This window comes from Rhinoderma darwinii, chromosome 2 (assembly GCF_050947455.1).
Source record: "Rhinoderma darwinii isolate aRhiDar2 chromosome 2, aRhiDar2.hap1, whole genome shotgun sequence".
Lineage (NCBI taxonomy): Eukaryota > Metazoa > Chordata > Amphibia > Anura > Rhinodermatidae > Rhinoderma > Rhinoderma darwinii.
The window spans coordinates 321,948,943-321,969,608 of NC_134688.1; the positions used below are offsets into that span (position 1 = coordinate 321,948,943).

General features: G+C 43.6%; 1 protein-coding gene across 1 annotated transcript in view; it reads left to right on the forward strand.

Annotated features, from left to right (window-relative positions):
• The window catches only part of OPTC (opticin), a 92,508-nt gene extending 74,695 nt beyond the window's left edge, over positions 1 to 17,813 (forward strand). Inside the window, exon 6 of the mRNA XM_075850648.1 lies at positions 17,709 to 17,813. Within this exon, the coding sequence (XP_075706763.1) occupies positions 17,709 to 17,813 (105 nt within the window). The remainder of the gene's footprint in view (positions 1 to 17,708) is intronic.
• The last annotated feature ends 2,853 nt before the right edge of the window (positions 17,814 to 20,666 follow it).

Genomic DNA, 20,666 nt, shown 5'->3' on the forward strand with positions numbered 1-20,666 from the left:
GTGTTGGTCGGATAATCCTTTATGCATTAAAATATAGCCCTAAAAAAAAGTATAAAAAGTATATATTTGATAATAAATATAATTACTCGCAAAACAAATTTGCTGAAAATTATATACTCTGTTGAACTGCTGCTTTTCTCTTGTAATGTTGCTGCAAGTTGTATTGTTGATTTAAGCATTTGTTCTTTACTTTGAAAAACAATAAAAATGATTGAACCGAAAATCTCATTTATGAAATTCTGGAAGACCGCGGGAGCATTACACAAACCAAAGGGCATGACGAGGTATTCGAAATGACCTTCGGGTGTGTTAAACGTAGTCTTCCACTCATCCCCCTCTTTGATGCGGATAAGGTTATACACCCCCCGTAGATCAAACTTAGAGAACCATTGGGCCCCCTGAACCTGATTAAAGAGATCAGGAATCAAAGGAAGGGGATACTGGTTCCTTACAGTGACCTTATTCAAGTTACGGTAGTCAATGCATGGCCTAAGACCACCATCCTTCTTCCCTACGAAGAAGAAGCCAGCACCTACCAGAGAGGTAGAGGGGCGAATGTAACCCTTGGCCAGGCATTCCTGGATATACTCTCTCATGGCTTCACGCTCGGGACAAGAGAGATTAAATATCCTACCCTTAGGGAGCTTAGCTCCTGGTACCAAATCGATAGCGCAATCGTATTCTCTATGAGGAGGTAACACTTCGGAGGCCTCCTTAGAGAAAACATCAGCGAAGTCCTGAACAAACTCAGGTAGCGTGTTCACCTCCTCAGGGGGAGAAATAGAATTAACAGAAAAACATGACATCAAGCATTCATTACCCCATTTGGTAAGATCCCCAGTATTCCAGTCAAACGTGGGATTATGCAACTGCAACCAGGGAAGGCCTAAAACCAAATCGGACGATAATCCCTGCATCAACAGTAAAGAGCACTGCTCCAAATGCATGGACCCAACAAGGAGTTCAAAAACAGGGGTATGCTGTGTAAAATAACCATTAGCAAGAGGAGTGGAGTCGATACCCACTACCGGGACAGGTTTAGGCAAATCAATCAAAGGCATAGCTAGAGACATAGCAAATTCCACAGACATGATATTAGCAGAAGACCCTGAATCCACGAAGGCACTGCCGGTAGCAGACCTACCACCAAAAGAGACCTGAAAGGGAAGCAAGATTTTATTACGTTTCATATTTACGGGAAATACCTGTGCGCCCATGTGACCTCCCCGATGATCACTTAGGCGCGGAAGTTTTCCGGCTGCTTATTCCTACGCCTAGGACAATTGTTCACTTACATAGTTACATAGTTAGTACGGCTGAAAAAAGACACATGTCCATCAAGTTCAACCAAGGGAAGGGAAAAGGGAAGGAAAAATTTCTACACATAGGAGCTAATATTTTTTTGTTCTAGGAAATTATCTAACCCTTTTTTAAAGCCATCTACTGTCCCTGCTGTGACCAGCTCCTGCGGTAGGCTATTCCATAAATTCACAGTTCTCACTGTAAAGAAGCCTTGTCGCCTCTGCAGCTTGAACCTTTTTTTCTCCAGACGGAGGGAGTGCCCCCTTGTTTTTTGAGGGGGTTTTACAAGGAACAGGATTTCACCATATTTTTTGTATGTGCCATTAATATATTTATATAAGTTAATCATGTCCCCCCTTAGTCTTCTTTTTTCAAGGCTAAATAGGTTTAATTCTTTCAATCTTTCCTCATAACTTAAATTCTCCATGCCCCTTATTAGCTTCGTTGCTCTTCTTTGTATTTTTTCCAACTCCAGGGCATCCTTTCTATGAACTGGAGCCCAGAACTGAACTGCATATTCTAGATGAGGCCTCACTAATGCTTTGTAAAGTGGCATTATTACATCCCTGTCCCGCGAGTCCATGCCTCTTTTAATACACGACAATATCCTGCTGGCCTTTGAAGCAGCTGATTGACACTGCATGCTGTTATTGAGTTTATGATTTACAAGTACACCCAGATCCTTCTCAACAAGTGAATCCGCCAGTGTAGCGCCCCCTAGGACATATGATGCATGCAGGTTGTTGGTACCAAGATGCATAACTTTACATTTATCTACATTAAACTTCATTTGCCAAGTGGACGCCCAAACACTTAGTTTGTTTAAATCTGCCTGTAATTCATGAACATCTTCCATAGTCTGAACTATATTACATAGCTTGGTGTCATCTGCAAAAATAGAAATAGTGCTATTAATCCCTTCCTCTATATCATTAATAAATAAGTTGAATAATAGTGGTCCCAGCACTGAACCCTGGGGTACACCACTTATAACCGGGGACCATTCAGAGAAGGAATCATTGACCACAACCCTCTGGATACGGTCCTTGAGCCAATTCTCAATCCAATTACAAACTATATTTTCTAAACCTATAGTCCTTAATTTACCCATTAGGCGTCTATGGGGGACAGTGTCAAATGCCTTTGCAAAGTCTAAAAACACTAAATCCACAGCGGCCCCTCTGTCTAGACTTCTGCTCACCTCTTCATAAAAACAGATTAGGTTAGTTTGACAACTTCTGTCCTTAGTAAAACCGTGCTGGCTGTCACTTATAATGCTATTTATTGTCACATAATCCTGTATATAGTCCCTCAATAGCCCCTCAAACATTTTCCCCACGATGGATGTTAAGCTTACTGGTCTATAATTACCCGGGGAAGACCTAGAGCCCTTTTTGAAAATAGGCACCACATTTGCCCTGCGCCAGTCCCTTGGCACTATACCAGTCACTAGAGATTCTCTGAATATTATGAAAAGGGGGACAGAAATAACTGAACTAAGCTCTTTAAGAATTCTAGGGTGTAACCCATCTGGTCCCGGAGCCTTGTGCACATTTATTTTATTTAATTTAGCTTGGACCATCTCTACATTCATCCAATTCAGTATATCAACTGATAGATTAACAGCACTGGCACCGGCTACATCAGCTGCTCTTTCTTCTGTTGTATATACAGAGCTAAAGAACCCATTTAGTAACTCTGCCTTCTCTTGATCCCCTGTGATCAACTCCCCATTACCATTATCTAGGGGTCCTACATGTTCAGACCTTGGCTTTTTTGCATTTATATGCTTGAAGAATTTTTTAGGATTTGTTTTACTATCCTTGGCCACCTGCCTTTCATTTTGTATTTTTGCTAATTTTATTACATTTTTACAGATTTTATTAAGCTCTTTATATTTTACAAAGGCTACAGCTGTACCCTCAGATTTGTATTTTTTAAATGCCCTTTTTTTGTCATGTATTGCCCCTTTCACAGAAGGTGTAAGCCATGTGGGGTTTAATTTGAGTCGTTTATACTTATTACCTGTAGGAATAAATTTTGCACTATAATAACTCAAAGTAGATTTGAAAATCTCCCATTTATCATTTGTTCCATTATTTGACATTAGTTCTTCCCAGTCTATATCCTGAATTGCAGCCCTCATCCTGGGGAAATTGGCTTTCTTAAAATTAAATGTTTTTGCCCTCCCAGCCTGCGTTTGTTTTTTACAGTATAGGTAAAATGTAACTATATTATGATCACTGTTACCGAGGTTTTCACGAACATTGACATTCCCAACAAGATCTGCATTATTAGAAATGACCAGATCCAACAGAGCTTCACCTCTAGTCGGGTTTTCCACAAACTGGCCCATAAAATTTTCCTGCAACAGGTTGAGGAAATGTCTCCCCTTTGCAGTTGAAGCCGAACCATGACACCAATTAATATCCCGGAAATTAAAATCTCCCATTATCACTACAGTACCCGCCTGTGCAGCCCGCTCCATCTGTTTATATAGCTGACCTTCCATCTCCTCAGTTATATTGGGGGGTCTATAGATTACACCAAAAGTAATTTTTTCAGTGTTTACCTCTTTTTCTAGTTCCACCCACAAGGTTTCAACCTCCTCACAGTCTTCACCCACTATTGTCTCTTTCACACTCGCCTTCATATCACTTCTCACATACAGACATACACCACCACCTTTCCTATTTGTCCTGTCTTTACGAAAAAGTGTAAAACCCTGTAGATTTACAGCCCAGTCATGTGAAGAGTCCAGCCATGTTTCAGCAACACCAACTATATCTATATTTTCTTCCAGTATCAAGGCCTCCAGCTCCCCCATTTTGCTTGCTAGACTTCTGGCATTTGTGAACATACACTTTAACTTGCCTGTCAGTTTTTCACTTTTATTATCAGAAATGTGATTTGACATTAATCGGTCCTTTTTATTTACACTGATGTTTTGCAACGAAAGGATCTCCTTATCTTGTTGTCTAGTCCTCTCCCCACATTCTGTTTCTCCCCCCACCAATATAGTCTGACCCCTCTCTAACCTGGCTACCCCTTTTTTTTCTACATTGACCTCCCTCCTCAGCCCTAGTTTAAATACTCCGCCACCCCAGCTAGAATTCTCTCCCCCAGCACAGCGGACCCCCTTCCATTTAGGTGCAAATCATCTGCAGAATACAGTTTGTACCCCAATGAAAAGTCAGCCCAGTGCTCTAGGAACCCAAATCCTTCTCCTCTACACCAAGACTTCAGCCATGCATTTAACTCCCTAAGCTCCCGCTGTCTTTCCTGTGATGCGCATGGCACAGGCAGTATTCCTGAGAATACAACCTTGGAGGTCCTTCCCTTCAGCTTGTAGCCTAGTTCTTTAAAATTATTCTTAAGGCTCCTCCACCTACCATTTATTCTGTCGTTGGTACCGACATGGACCACGACAGCTGGATCATCACCAGCCCCTCCCAGCAATTTGTCCACCCGTTCCACCACATGCCGAACCCTGGCACCAGGGAGACAGCAAACCATTCGGTTGAGGCGGTCTTGGCGACAAATTATTCTATCCGTCTTCCTGATTATAGAATCCCCTACAACTATCAATTGTCTTGGCTTGCCTGCATTACCATCCCGCCGACTACTAGCTGGGCTGTTCTCCCGGCTGTTAGGGAGATCAGTATCCACTAGGGCTGCCTTTTCTGAGACTGACACCCTCGCATCATCACCCAACCTGGCAATTTTGCTTGGAATGCCAGAAACCGGATCGGCCTTCCTTGTCTTTGACCCCTTTCTACTGCCCCTAACTACATTAACCCAGCTACTTACCTGATCCTGCTCACCCATGTCTTCACCCTCCAGTTCTAACCCACTAACTGCATGCTCTGTGAGCAGCAAGCTCCGCTCAAAATTGTCTATCCTCCTCAGTGTTGCATTCTGCTCCTCCAGATCTCTAATACGAGCTTCCAGGTGAACAACATGCTCACATCTGCCACAGAGATATTCACCCTGGAACTCCGGCTCCAGTCGTGTATACATATGACAAACTGTGCACTGAAGAAAACCTCCAATCTTGCTATCCATTATCCAAGTTACACCAAAACAGCGAACAATTGTCAAAGTAAAAGAAAAGAAGAGTACTTACTGGGGCTTCAACTCCTCTTTTCAACTCCGGTTTTAGAACTCCACTTAGTTCACAAGCCACTTAAACCACCAAGCTCAGAAAGAGCAAGCTCAAAATGAGGTCTGCTGACTAATTTATACCACCTGTGTCCAGTTAACCCCTTCCCCCTCGTCAGCTGTTCAGCTGGAACGAATCTGCAAGGGAAAAAAAAAAAAAAAAAAATTTACAAATTTTTTTTTTTAAAATTGTGTGAGTTTTTGCTATCTTCTATTTGCTAGCAATCAAAACAGATTCACAAACACAGAAATACAGCAACACAATACAGAAGTACAGCAACACAATCCGGTTTTAGAACTCCACTTAGTTCACAAGCCACTTAAACCACCAAGCTCAGAAAGAGCAAGCTCAAAATGAGGTCTGCTGACTAATTTATACCACCTGTGTCCAGTTAACCCCTTCCCCCTCGTCAGCTGTTCAGCTGGAACGAATCTGTGTCCAGTTAACCCCTTCCCCCTCGTCAGCTGTTCAGCTGGAACGAATCTGCAAGGGAAAAAAAAAAAAAAAAAAAATTTACAAATTTTTTTTTTTAAAATTGTGTGAGTTTTTGCTATCTTCTATTTGCTAGCAATCAAAACAGATTCACAAACACAGAAATACAGCAACACAATACAGAAGTACAGCAACACAATCCGGTTTTAGAACTCCACTTAGTTCACAAGCCACTTAAACCACCAAGCTCAGAAAGAGCAAACTTGATGCTTGTCATCCCCACAATAGAAGCAGAGACCATTCTTCCTGCGGAACTCTCTACGTTGTTGGGGGGACACGGAGGACCCGAGTTGCATAGGTACCTCCGAGTCTTCCGTGGAAGAACGAAGCAACGGAACCTCGGGAGGCATCATGGGGGAGTCAGAGGAGAAAACACAAAAACGTTCAAGTTGTCGTTCCCTAAGACGTCGGTCAAGTCGTACCGCTAAAGCCATAACCTGGTCTAGGGAGTCAGAAGAGGGATAGCTAACTAGCAGGTCTTTCAGGGCGTTCGACAGACGCAACCTAAACTGGCACCTTAAGGCAGGGTCATTCCACCGAGAAGATACGCACCACTTCCTAAAGTCAGAACAATACTCCTCAACAGGTCTCTTACCCTGACGTAAGGTCACCAGCTGACTCTCGGCAAAGGCAGTCTTGTCAGTCTCGTCAAAAAGATCAACGGAGGAAAGTTCAGGGGCGTCAGGAGCCAAGGAGAAGGCCCATTCTTGGGGCCCTTCCTGGAGCCGGGACATAATTATACCCACCCGCTGGCTCTCAGAACCTGAGGAGTGGGGCTTTAAGCGAAAATAGAACCTACAACTCTCCCGAAAGGAGAGAAAAGTCTTCCGGTCCCCTGAGAACCGGTCAGGCAACTTGAGGCGGGGTTCAAGAGGTGAGGTGAGGGGCACTACCATGGTAGCATCAGGCTGGTTGACCCTCTGAGCCAGGGCCTGGACCTGTAGGGAGAGACCCTGCATTTGCTGAGCCAGGGTCTCAAGGGGGTCCATAGTAGTGTCAGGGACCAGGGAGACTAGGTATATGGGCTTGTGATTATGTAATGATGGGGGTAGGGAAACAGACAAGTGAGCCCTAATTTACCCGCCACTCAGTCCCTGCCTACTTGCAACGACCCGCCCTAGGCGACGGGGTACAACTGGGCGACGGTCCCTACGGTCAAAAAGTGCACGACAGACAAACAGACAAGGGTACAAAGAAGCTAAGGGAAATGGGGCAGTTGCCCACGGCAACACAGTGAGCAACAAGAGTGGTGAACGAGCGGAGTCAAACCAGGAGTGTACGAGGTACCAAACGCAGAGCAGGAGAGTAGTGAACAAGGCGAGTCAAACCAGGAGTGTATGAGGTACCAAACGCAGAGCAGGAGAGTAGTCAGTAAGCCAGGGTCAGTATGAAGCAGGGACAAATAGTTCAAGAAGCTGCAGCAGGGCCAGGAAACCAAACGAGAAGAATCACAAGCAAGGAGGAACAGGAAAGGCAGGTATAAATAGACAGAGGGCAGGAACTAGCTCCGTCTGGCCAGGCTGTGATAGGCTCTCCCACTCCTAAGCCTGCCATCCTGAGTGGTGGAAGATGGAGTCAGTCTCACAGACATAGAGGCAGGTGCAGACTGATTACCTGTGGGCGTTGACACAGAAGCTGTGCCTGGCAGATCCTTTACAGCCAGGGCATCCTTTCTATGAACTGGAGCCCAGAACTGAACTGCATATTCTAGATGAGGCTAGAATGCCTTGTAAAGTGGTAATATTATATCCCTGTCCCACGAGTCCATGCCTCTTTTAATACATGACAATATCTTACTGGCCTTAGATGCAGCAGATTGACGTTGCATGCTGTTATTTAGTCTATGATCTACAAGTACGCCCAGATCCTCCTCAACAAGTGATTTTCTCAGTATAGCTCCCTCTAGGGCATGCAGATTGTTGGTACCCAGATGCATAATTTTACATTTATATAGATTAAAGCTGATTTGCAAAGTGGATGCCCAATAACTCAGTGTGTCCTAATCTGCTGGTAATTTACGAACATCTTCCATAGACTGAACAATACTACATAGCATAGTGTTATCTGCAAAAATAGAAATAGTGCTATTGATCCCATCCTCTACATCATTAATAAATAAGTTGAATAATAGTGGTCCCTGCACTTAGTGGCCGATTATGTGTACCATGGCCCCTGGCTGTCGACACAACATGGGTGCCCTCCTTCTTCCTTACACGCAATGCAACCCCCCACCCTGTTTTCCCTTTGAGAGATGCCTAAACAACGATTTTCTTCTTTGAAATGTTATTAAAACTTTAAAACAAACATACCTATTAATAATTTTTTTTAAATATAAAACTGTAGTGTATGAACTTAGATGTGATCAATAACCGCTCGATCCACACAGGACTCGCTGTCACTGAACCAGTCAGTCCTGCGGACCTGACGGTACAGGTTTTAGTGCTAGATACAGGTGCTCTGTATTCAGGATACAAAGTGGCTGTATATCAAAAAGTACTTTTTAAAAGGTGCACACAGCCTTTAACATATCAAATTAAAAATGTTAACACCTCTCTTTAAAGTTTAACTAAACTGTTAAAAAAAAGTTTTACATGTCATAGTCAGAAGTTTTGATCGGTCGGGGTCCAAGTGCTGTGGCCCTCACTGATCGCTTAAACAAAGCGGAAGGTCTCGGGTGAGAGCTCCGGTGAGCGCTGTGCCACTTTGTTTCTGATCGGCATTCCTCCGAGCAGTGTATGCTCTCATTAGAAAGACTATGAGTCCACTGCGCTATTTATTCTGCCAAAAAAACAGAAAGCTTATGGAGGGGAGAAAAACTTAAACCATGTGCAAAGGAAACATTACCATTGAAATCATTGGTAATGCAAACGGAAGTTACATTTTCCGTTTGCCTTTCCCTTGATGGGTTCCTCCGATGGAAAGGTCTGACAGAAGCAATCAAGGGAACCCCGCCGCAGATGTGAACACACCCTTACTATATCAATAATGCAGTCAATTCAGAATGCGGTGTGCAGAAAACTGCTGATTTCTAGCCCGTCCAGGAGAGTTGCAAGCCCCAAATCATATGTTCCCCTCTCACACAAAAAAAATTTCTATACACATATACAGTTATTATATCATACAACTACACCAGATTAAATATTACCTGCATAATGTTGCTGAACACAATGTGCTATTGTAAGACCAATATTACCAATAATAACACAATATAAGGTCCAAATAATACCACCACAACATAACCACATAGTGACCGAATAATACCCCCATACTGTCACTGAATAATACCACCACAGCATAACCACATAGTGACTTAATAATACCCTAATACTGATACTGAATAATACTGCCACATCATAACTACATAGTGACTGAATAATTCCCCCATGCTGTTACTGAATAATACCACCACACCATAACCACATAGTGACTGAATAATACCCTAATACTGATACTGAATAATACTGCCACACCATAACCACATAGTGACCGAATAATTCCCCCATACTGTTACTGAATAATACCACCACACCATAACCACATAGTGACTGAATAATACCCCCATAATATTACTGAATAAAATCCACTATACAAAAAACAATATTACTTGCATATAGTGACCATATAGTGGTAGATGCCAGTTATACACAGGAGCTCTGCAGACGATATAAGTGATTACAGCACATTTATATCTAGTGGCTCAGAGGTGATGTATTCTCTGATTAGTCGTTCAATTTCCCTTTTTTTCTCTCCATCCAGCCCAGACCCCTGTGACGACTTATTTCAGTCACCACTCATCTCTGCGGAATTTGACACACAGACATGTTGGTTTCTCGCTTTTCCAGCAGCCCCCACACCTAAACTTCATCCTTTAAACAGATTCATAATCCACAGTGCCCCAGATTGTAATAATGGTCCCTCAGTGCTCGAAGCAGTAAAAGTGCCCCATCAGTAACCATACCCCCTTTGTGCCCCCCGTAGATAGTGCCACACACAGCCCCCTATAGATAGCGCCACACACAGCCCCCTGTAGATAGCGCCACACACACAAACACACACACACACAGCCCCCTGCAGATAACGCCACACACACAGCACCCTGCAGATAGCACCACACAGCTTCCCTGCAGATAGCGCCACAGTCCTCCGCCCTTGTATATATTGCCACAGCCCCTCTAAAAGATAGTGCCACACAGCCCTCCCTTCCTTGTATATAGTGCCACACAGCACCCCCCCCCCGGTATATTGCCACACAGCCCCCCCCTTAAAAAAATATATTGTACTTACCTTACCCCATTCTCGCGACGGATGGAGGGCTGCACAGGCTCTGGTCAGGATGCATGCGCAGACCAGCGTGATTCAGTGACATCATCACACCAGCCTGCGCAGGGAGTCCTCCCAGCATCTTATAGGATGCAAACCCAACATGGCCTGCAGCCTATAGTATTCATCTGTATCTGCATCCTGAGGACGCAGATACAAGTAAATGTGGCGGTCACTAGCAATGGGACCCCCTCCGGTGCTAGCAACACCACCGGGCATGAGGTGGCCGATGTGGTTTGAATTGCCCGAATGATGATCCGCCACTACCCGCACTGAACCCTGGGGTACACCACTTCTAACCGGCGAGCACTCAAAGTAGGAATCATTGATCACTACTCTCTGGATAAGGTGCTTGAGCCAATTTTCAATCCAATTACAAACTATTCTTTCTAAACCTATAGACCTTAATTTACCCATTAGGCGTCTGTGAGGGACAGTGACAAATGCTTTTGCAAAGTCCAAAAACACTATATCTCAAGCGGCCCCTCTGTCTAGGCTTTTACTCACCTCTTTATAAAAACAAATCAGGTTGGTTTGACAACTTCTGTGCTTAGTAAAATCGTGCTGGCTGTCACTTAGGCCTCGTTTACACAAGCGTGATATACGTGCGTGAGACGGCGCGTGCTTTTCACGCGTGTCGTACGCACCTATATTACTCTATGGGGGCATGCAGACAGTCCGTGAGTTTTGCTCAGCGTGAGTCCGCTGGAAAAAACTCACGACATGTCCTATCTTTGTGCGCTGTTCGCGCATCACGCACCCATTGAAGTCAATGGGTGCGTGAAAAGCACACATGCCACACGGAAGCACTTCTGTGCGAACTGCGTGATTCGCGCAACAGCTGTCAAACTCTGAATGTAAACAGAAAAGTACCACGTGCTTTTCTGTTTACAAACATCCAAACGGAGTGTCATAATGATGGCGGCTGCGAGAAAATCTCGCAGCCACGCATCATACGCTGATGACACACGGAGCTGTTAAGTGCCTTTTGCGCACGCAAAACGCTGCGCTTTTTGTGTGCGCAAAACGCTCACGCTCGTGTAAATCAGGCCTTATAATAAAAAAAAATTGTCACATACTCCTGTATATAGTCCCTCAATAGCCCCTCAAACATTTTTCCCACAATAGATGTTAAGCTTACTGGTCTATAATTATGCAGGGTGGACCTAGAGCCCTTTTTGAAAATAGGTACCACTTTTGCCCTGCGCCAGTCCCTTGGCACTATACCAGTCACTAGAGAATCTCTGAATATGAAGAAGAGGGGGACAGAAATAACTAAACTAACTTCTTTAAGGACTCTTGGGTGTAACCCATATGGTCCCGGAGCCTTGTGCACGTTTATTTTATTTAACTTAGCATGGACCATATCTACATTCAGACAATTCTGTATATTAATTTATGTATCAACAACACCGGCACCGGCTACATCAGCTAGCTCTGCATATACAACAGAAGAAAGAGCAAAGAACCCATTTAGTAACTCCTGCCTTTTCTCCATCTCCTGAAAAAAGAATTGTAGAAATTTTTGCAAAATGAAAAACTCAAATTTTGCATGGACATAAGTATTCATACCCTTTGCTATGACTCTTGAAAATGTATCTCTGGGGGGGCCTCCCATTTTACTTGATCATCTTTGAAATGTTTCTACACCTTGATTCAAGCCTACCTGTGGTAAATTCATTTGATTGGACATGATTTGGAAAGACACACCTCTATCTATATAAGGTCACACAGCTGACTATGCATATCAGAGCAAAAACCAAGTAATGAGGAGGAAATAACTACCTGTTGAGCTCAGAGACAGGATTGTGTGGAGGCACAGATCTGGAAAAGGGTAAACAAAATGTTTCGGCACAAACTTCCCATGAGCACACTGGCCTTCATAATTCTTAAATGGAAGAAGTTTGAAACAACCAGGATGTAACGTCCACCGCCGTGGACCGTCGTTCCTTCTCACCCCTCGATGGCCGTGGCCATGAACTTGTGAGTGCTGGCCGGCAGTTCCTTCCTAGGAGACGCCAGCACTCTCTTCCGGTCCTCTCTGCAGTGTCCCATAGTGTGTGCGCTTTCGTGCTCATGCCCAACCTTATAGGGCTAGCGCGAGCACATGTAAAATATGGTTAAAGAGGCTCTGTCACCAGATTTTCAAACCCCTATCTCCTATTGCAGCAGATCGGCGCTGCAATGTAGATAACAGTAACGTGGTTTTTTTTCAAAAACGAGCATTTTTGGCCAAGTTATGACCATTTTTATATTTATGCAAATGAGCCTTTCTTAAGTACAACTGGGCGTGTTTAAAGTTAAGTCCAAGTGGGCGTGTATTGTGTGTAACATCTGGGTGTGTTTACTTGTTTTACTAGCTGGGCGTTGTGAATGGAAGTGTATGATGCTGACGAATCAGCATCATCCAATTCTCTTCATTACCACCCAGCTTCTGGCAGTGCACAGACACACAGCGTGTCCTCGCGAGATCACGCTGTGATGTCACTCACTTCCTCCCACAGGAACTTCATCGCGTCGGATGAGCGAGGACACGCTGTGTGTCTGTGAACTGCCAGAAGCTGGGTGGTAATGAAGAGAAGAGGATGATGCTGATTCGTCAGCATCATACACTTCCATTCACAACGCCCAGCTAGTAAAACAAGTAAAAATGCCCAGATGTACACACACAATACACGCCCACTTGGACTTAACTTTAAACACGCCCAGTTGTACTTAAGAAAGGCTCATTTGCATAAATATAAAAATGGTCATAACTTGGCCAAAAATGCTTGTTTTTAAAAAAACAACAACGTTACTGTTATCTACATTGCAGCGCCGATCTGCTGCAATAGGAGATAGGGGTTTGAAAATCTGGTGACAGAGCCTCTTTAAGTAGCCATAATCACCATGGACTATAAAAAGGGCTCTGCCCTTTCACTCCTTGCTGGAGCGTTGTTGTAGTTTTCCCATGTTCCTATTGCAAATGGTCCCATAGTGTTGTCCTGCTCCCAGTGTTCCCGTGCCCTGCTACCTGTATCCTGTATCCCGTGCTGTGTTTAGTTCATGAGCCTGTCTAGTGTTGGAGTCGTGTTGTGCCGCCTGCTGGTATACACCACATCTGGTGTTATCTGCCACTCCTGGTATCATCCGCCACGTCTGACGCAACCTGCCAAATCTAGCCCCCTCAGTACCAGAGCCTCCACCACCATCTGGACTATCTCAGGTACCCTTGTGCTACGAACCTCTTGTATAGACTTTGCAATAGACTGTGACTTGGCCAGCTGCAACTCTACTACGGTGGAGCGGCCTAGTGGGTCCACATACCCCTAGATCATGACAGTACGCCCAGGCCGTGGAACCCTCTGGCTAACCTAAGGCCGGTGTTTAGGTGATGCAATCAGATGTGGGTGACCTGCGTGCATGCCAGGATCAACTCCTCGTGGCAGTAAACTCAATCATCGCCCGACTGGATCAGTCCCCTGCTCCTCTTCAGGTTGCTGCTGCCACTCCACTACCTGTTACTCCTCCTTTCTGTTCCGGATCCACAGTTTCGCTGCCCCTTCTTCCCCGCTATGACGGTGACCCTAGAGCCTGTAGAGGTTTCCTCAACCAATGTACCGTCAATTATAGACTGCGTGCTCACCTCTTCCCCTCTGATGAGGCCAAGGTAGCGTTCATCATTTCCTTTCTCACTGGTAAGGCCCTGGCATGGGCAAACCCAAACTTGGAACGAGAGGGCCCTGAATTCTCTGACCTGCCGTTTTACCTAGAGACTTTTTCGTACTGTGTTTGAGGATTGAACATCCTCTGCAGTGGCCACTCCCCTTGCTTGAAAGGTAGGAGAGTATGCCATCTCCTTCCGTTCACTGGCAGCATAGTTTGCTTGGAACAATGAGTGACGTTTTGGCAGGGACTGTCCTCGCACATCAAGGACATGTTAGCAGCCCGTGATCTTCCATCTAGCCTGGATGCTCTTATCCTGTTGGCTACCCGGGTCAACATGAGGATCCAGGAACATGCTCAGGAGATTAGGCGGTAGAGACGTTTCCACAGACTGGCACCCTCGTTCTAGAGACCACTATTGCCTCCTCCTGTTACTCTACCTGAAGAACCTCTGCAGATAGACCGAATCAAATTGTCAGAGCAGGAGAAACAGTGCAGACGCTCTTCAGGTCTGTGTCTGTATTGCGGCTTTAAAGGTCATTTCATGCGCCAGTGTCTACAAAAGCCGGGAAACTCCAGCACCTAGGTTTGGTTGGAGAGACAACCTTAGGTGGGACGATGCCAAACGTCAAAGCCTCTCCCAAGTTATCTATTCCTGTGACCAACATCTCTGGGTGAATCGCCTATATGCTTAATTCGAGAAATGTGTGTTCGAGATAAGACTTTGAAGGCTGACACCTTGTCTCACTCCTTTAGACACATGATTCTTTCTATAGTTGGCCGCCCCACCAAACAAAGTAATTGGGGGAGAAGGGCTATGGTAAGAGAAGAGACCAACAACCCAATGGTCACACTGGCTGAGCTCCAAAGTTCCTATGTGCAGATGGGTGGAACTTCCAGACGGTCAACGCTCAGTGCAGCACTCCACCAATATGGGCTTTATGGCAGAGTGGCCAGAAAGAAGCTTCTCCTCCGTAAAAGACACATGAAAGCCCGTCTGGCGTTTGCAAAAAAAAGATTCTGTGGTTTGATGAAACCAACATTGAGCTTTTTGGCTTCAATTCTAAGCGTCATGTATGGAGGAAATCAGACACTGCTCATGGTGGTGGCAGCATTATGCTGTGGGGCTATTTTTCAGCAGCTGGGACAAGGACACTGGCCAGGATAGAGGAAAAGTTGAATTGAGCACAGTACAGAGATATTCTTAATGCTAACCTGATCCAGAGTGCTCTGGACCTCAAACTGGGCCGAAGGTTCACCTTCCAACACGTCAAAAAACCTAAGCACACAGCCAAGACTACATGGGTGTGACTTAGGAATAACTCTGTGATTGTCCTTGAGTGGCTTAGCCAGAGCCCTGAATTTAACACAATCCAACATCTCTAGAGAGACCTGAAAAAGTCCACTGACGGTCCCCATCCAACCTGACAGAGCTTGAGTGGAACTGCAGAGAAGAATAGCAGGAAATCACCAAATCCAGGTGTGCAAACTTTGTGGCATCATACCCAAGAAGACCAGAGGCTGTTATCGCTGCCAAAGGTGCTTCAACTAAGTATTGAGTAAAGGGTCTAAATACTTATGTCAATGCAATTTTTTAGTTTTTCCTTTTCAAAAAATTGGCAAATTATTTGTCACTATGGGGTATTGAGTGCAGAATGATGAGGAAAAACTAGATTTTTCGTCATTTTAGCACAAGACTTTCCGAATGCATTGTGTGTGTGTGTGTGTGTGTGTGTGTGTGTGTGTGTGTATATGTACAGTGAAGGAAATAAGTATTTGATCCCTTGCTGATTTTGTAAGTTTGCCCACTGTCAAAGTCATGAACAGTCTAGAATTTTTAGTCTAGGTTAATTTTACCAGTGAGAGATAGATTATATTTAAAAAAAAACAGAAAATCACATAGTCAAAATTATATATATTTATTTGCATTGTGCACAGAGAAATAAGTATTTGATCCCCTACCAACCATTAAGAGTTCAGCCTCCTCCAGACCAGTTACACGCTCCAAATCGACTTGGTGCCTGCATTAAAGACAGCTGTCTTAAATGGTCACCTGTATAAAAGACTCCTGTCCACAGACTCAATTAATCAGTCTGACTCTAACCTCTACAACATGGGCAAGACCAAAGAGCTTTCTAAGGATATCAGGGACAAGATCATAGACCTGCACAAGGCTGGAATGGGCTACAAAACCATAAGTAAGATGCTGGGTGAGAAGGAGACAACTGTTGGTGCAATAGTAAGAAAATGGAAGACATACAAAATGACTGTCAATCAACATCGATCTGGGGCTCCATGCAAAATCTCACCTCGTGGGGTATCCTTGATCCTGAGGAAGGTGAGATCTCAGCCGAAAACTACACAGGGGGAACTTGTTAATGATCTCAAGGCAGCTGGGACCACAGTCACCAAGAAAACCATTAGTAACACATTACGCCGTAATGGATTAAAATCCTGCAGTGCCCGCAAGGTCCCCCTGCTCAAGAAGGCACATGTACAGGCCCGTCTGAAGTTTGCAAATGAACATCTGGATGATTCTGAGAGTGATTGGGAGAAGGTGCTGTGGTCAGATGAGACTAAAATTGAGCTCTTTGGCATTAACTCAACTCGCCGTGTTTGGAGGAAGAGAAATGCTGCCTATGACCCAAAGAACACCGTCCCCACTGTCAAGCATGGAGGTGGAAACATTATGTTTTGGGGGTGTTTCTCTGCTAAGGGCACAGGACTACTTCACCGCATCAATGGGAGAATGGATGGAGCCATGTACCGTCAAATCCTGAGTGACAACCTCCTTCCCTCCACCAGGACATTAAAAATGGCTCGTGGCTGGGTCTTCCAGCACGACAATGACCCGAAACATACAGCCAAGGCAACAAAGGAGTGGCTCAAAAAGAAGCACATTAAGGTCATGGAGTGGCATAGCCAGTCTCCAGACCTTAATCCCATCGAAAACTTATGGAGGGAGCTGAAGATCCGAGTTGCCAAGCGACAGCCTCGAAATCTTAATGATTTACAGATGATCTGCAAAGAGGAGTGGGCCAAAATTCCATCTAACATGTGTGCAAACCTCATCATCAACTACAAAAAACGTCGGACTGATGTGCTTGCCAACAAGGGTTTTGCCACCAAGTATTAAGTCTTGTTTGCCAAAGGGATCAAATACTTATTTCTCTGTGCATAATGCAAATAAATATATATAATTTTGACAATGTGATTTTCTGTTTATTTTTTTATATAATCTATCTCTCACTGGTAAAATTAACCTAGCCTAAAAATTCTAGACTGTTCATGACTTTGACAGTGGGCAAACTTACAAAATCAGGAAGGGATCAAATACTTATTTCCTTCATTGTATGTGTGTGGATATATATATATATATATATATATATATATATATATATAAATATATAATCTCCATTTTTTTCTTATGATGAGTGGGGGTGCTAAATTAAGATTCCGCACATGGTGCCATACAAGCTAAGGCTGGGTGGCCTGAGATGAAAAGTTGTCCAAAATGGGCAACCCTGCATATTTTTTTCTGTTACTCATCACCATATTACACAGCACTGTACAGAGTTGGTCCTCACTCACTGCCCCCTTTAAGGCTCACAATCTAAATTCCTTATCTGTATGTTTTGGAATGTGGGAGGAAACCAGAGTACCCAAGGAAAACCCATGCAAACACAAACTACTACATATTGGATGAAATTCTAAGATGCATGTAGTATTGGCAATTTTTCTAAAATATACTTTCAGTTCAGTGACGTATTTATTTTTCTATTCACAGAATAACGACATCCAGATATTGCATAAAGATACCTTCTGTGATAGCAGGAACTTACTTTCATCAGGCGTGCTTTGTAGGATATCCGACTGGATGCTAACCCAATAAACCTCAGCAAATTTGCAAATGATTATTTCTGTTTACCCAGACTTCCCACTGGGCAATACTTCTGAGAAGAGCAAGTTGCCAATCTACAGAACTAAATTTAGTTTGCTACAACACATTTTTTTTGTTTTTCTGTATATCATTACTAGGATTAGAATAAACCATAATATTTTCTATATTTTTCTTTTATAATAGCTTTTTGAGATGCAACTTCAAAGGCATCAACAGACATGATATCTAGAGATTTAAGTCTATTTCATCCACACAATACGTGATAAATGTTAGATTGTAGGGGTCCGTCTAGAACTGGGTATCCCAGTTCCTTCGAATTTTTCAGTATGTGTGTGAAGCTGCAGTGCACATGTAGATGGATGTTAACTGCTGGAATACCCCTATAATCCTGTCATATTGTGTGTATGTCTTGTCATTCATTACTTAGAGTATATTTCTGTCATAGAATGAAGAAAGTTGATCCAGCGCTGCAGGTATGTGGTTTAAAAAGGAACGTATTCCCAATTTTATTGTATCAAAAAAGCTTTAAAATTCGATATCAGGTGCATTTGGGCATCAAGGCAGTAATAGGTGGGTATTTAGCGCCAAATACCCACCTATTACTGCCTTGATGCCAAAATGCACCTGATATCGAATTTTAAAGCTTTTTTGATACAATAAAATTGGGAATACGTTCCTTTTTAAACCACATACCTGCAGCGCCGGATCAACTTTCTTCATTCTACTATTGTTTGCCGTGGACCGTTGCGGAGATCCGAACGAGGCAGAGGTGTCGGGCGTTGGACTGGTGAGCTGGAGGTTTCCTCCCCCTATTCTATATTTCTGTCATGTTGGGAAGTACATATCCCAAGACATGGTTCATTGTAAAATAGTTTCATAATAAGATGCTGGTTTGCCTTTGCAAGTATACATGTTTGCTTCTAACAAAGAAAACAAGCATCAGGCTTTATTTCAATGTTATGTATGAAAGGCATAGATTGGGCAACAAGAGCATATGCGTGGTTCCTAAACTTCCTGCCTCAAACCTTAGTTTACCTTGTTTCTGCCTGCATAGTAACTCTACTTGCTCCTCCGTACACTGATAGAAGCAGGATTCCCTCTGTCCTTAAAGGACCAGTGTCACGAAAAAAAATATTTTTAGATCAATTTGACTTTAGTGTGTTATTAAAATTTTTTTTATTTATTTGTATGTTTGTGTTTTACTTTCTTTTTATCTTTTCACTTTTTCTTCCCTATGGGGGCTGCCATTTTTTTTCCATTTCTCCCACACAGTCCAAGTTGAACTGTGCGACGTCCGGCGCCATTTTCCTGTGGACCGGAAGTCGCGGCCGGACAGTAAGATTACTACTTCCGGTCGCGGCTTCCGGACTTGTGCACTTGGAGCGGCGGTAGCAGACGGAGCGGACGGACCGGAGGGAGCGGCGGCGGCAGGAGCAGGTAAGTTATTTCTATGTATGTTCGTGTTTTAGTGTGTGTTTACTACTGTATGTTAACCTACTACACTGTGTGTTAGCTCAAAAAATGGCGACACACAGTGTAGGAGGTTTGACTGTTCAATCCCCTCGTTTCTCCCGGCACTAGCCAGGATAAAGGAGGGGGGGTTCTGAGAGCTCACTAGAGCGAGTGAGTTTTCTCAAATTTTGCAGCATAAAGCAATGTGGTTGCTTTACCACATGCAATGCTGCAATTTTGGGAATTGCTCCATCTAGTGACCAGCGCTGGGAAATATTATAAATTAGAATCTAATTTATAATATTTCCTGACTCGTGAAAAAAATAAAAAAATTAGAACAATGTCTAATCACTTATACACTAACTGTTTAACAAAAAAAAATAAAAATGTTTTTCTAGCGACACATTACCTTTAAGGTTATTGATGTCCACCCAACTCTGTAATCTGCTTTTTAATGGCCTGACAGTTTGTCCATAGCTGGAGCTAGCTGGCATACAAATTGTGATTACTAATCTGTGTGCAAGGCTGCGACTGGGCTGAGCTGCAGCTTTGTCAGGAAGCTCAACAAATCATTAGGGCATACTAAAAGCAGGTAGTGCCAGAATATTTTTTTCTATTGTGTTCTGAGATTACTTGGTTTGCCTTAGACAGGGCTGGAGATTCTTCATGACTTAAGTATGGGAGAAACAAGAATTATTAAATTAATATTGTTAAAACATGGTAAATTATTAATGGCAGGCAGCTGTCGCTCTGATGTGGCTTTTTAATTTGTCTGCATCTTACTCAGGGTCCATTCAGACATTGTGGTTGGGGTGCGGTTAAAACCACATTGAAAAATGTACCACCGTATGAATGCACCCTAAGAAGCACATGTAAATGTAGATGAGGCGGTCTCATCAAACCAAAGATCCAGATCTGGCATATCAGTTCAAAAGCTGACAACCGTGGAGCCATGGAAAAGATTTTTACAGTACAGATGGTTACACTTGCCTTAAGATATGTTTGATGCCTTTGCTATCTATGACCTCCCATCACCCAATACCAATAAGAGACCACAACTTGAAATTGGTGTAAAGGCCACAGCAGCCATTTATTAAATACACAATTTTTTATGCAATAAAATAGCATAATCACAACATATCATAAAAAACACTCCATAAATTAACATCCAGAAGAGGCTGGACGCAGCATGGAGGGGTTAAGGGGAAGCCTCCATGACTGACATAGGAGGGAAAGGGTTAATTAGTTAGGGAAGTGAGGGAATACAAGGAGGAGTTGGGGAAGGGAGGAATTAGGGGATGGGTATCTGTTCTTCCCGCTGTTTTTGGCATTGAGCGGAAGCAGCGGGAGGAAGAACAAGAAAAATACAAGCTCCCTTTGCTCCTGCTCTTA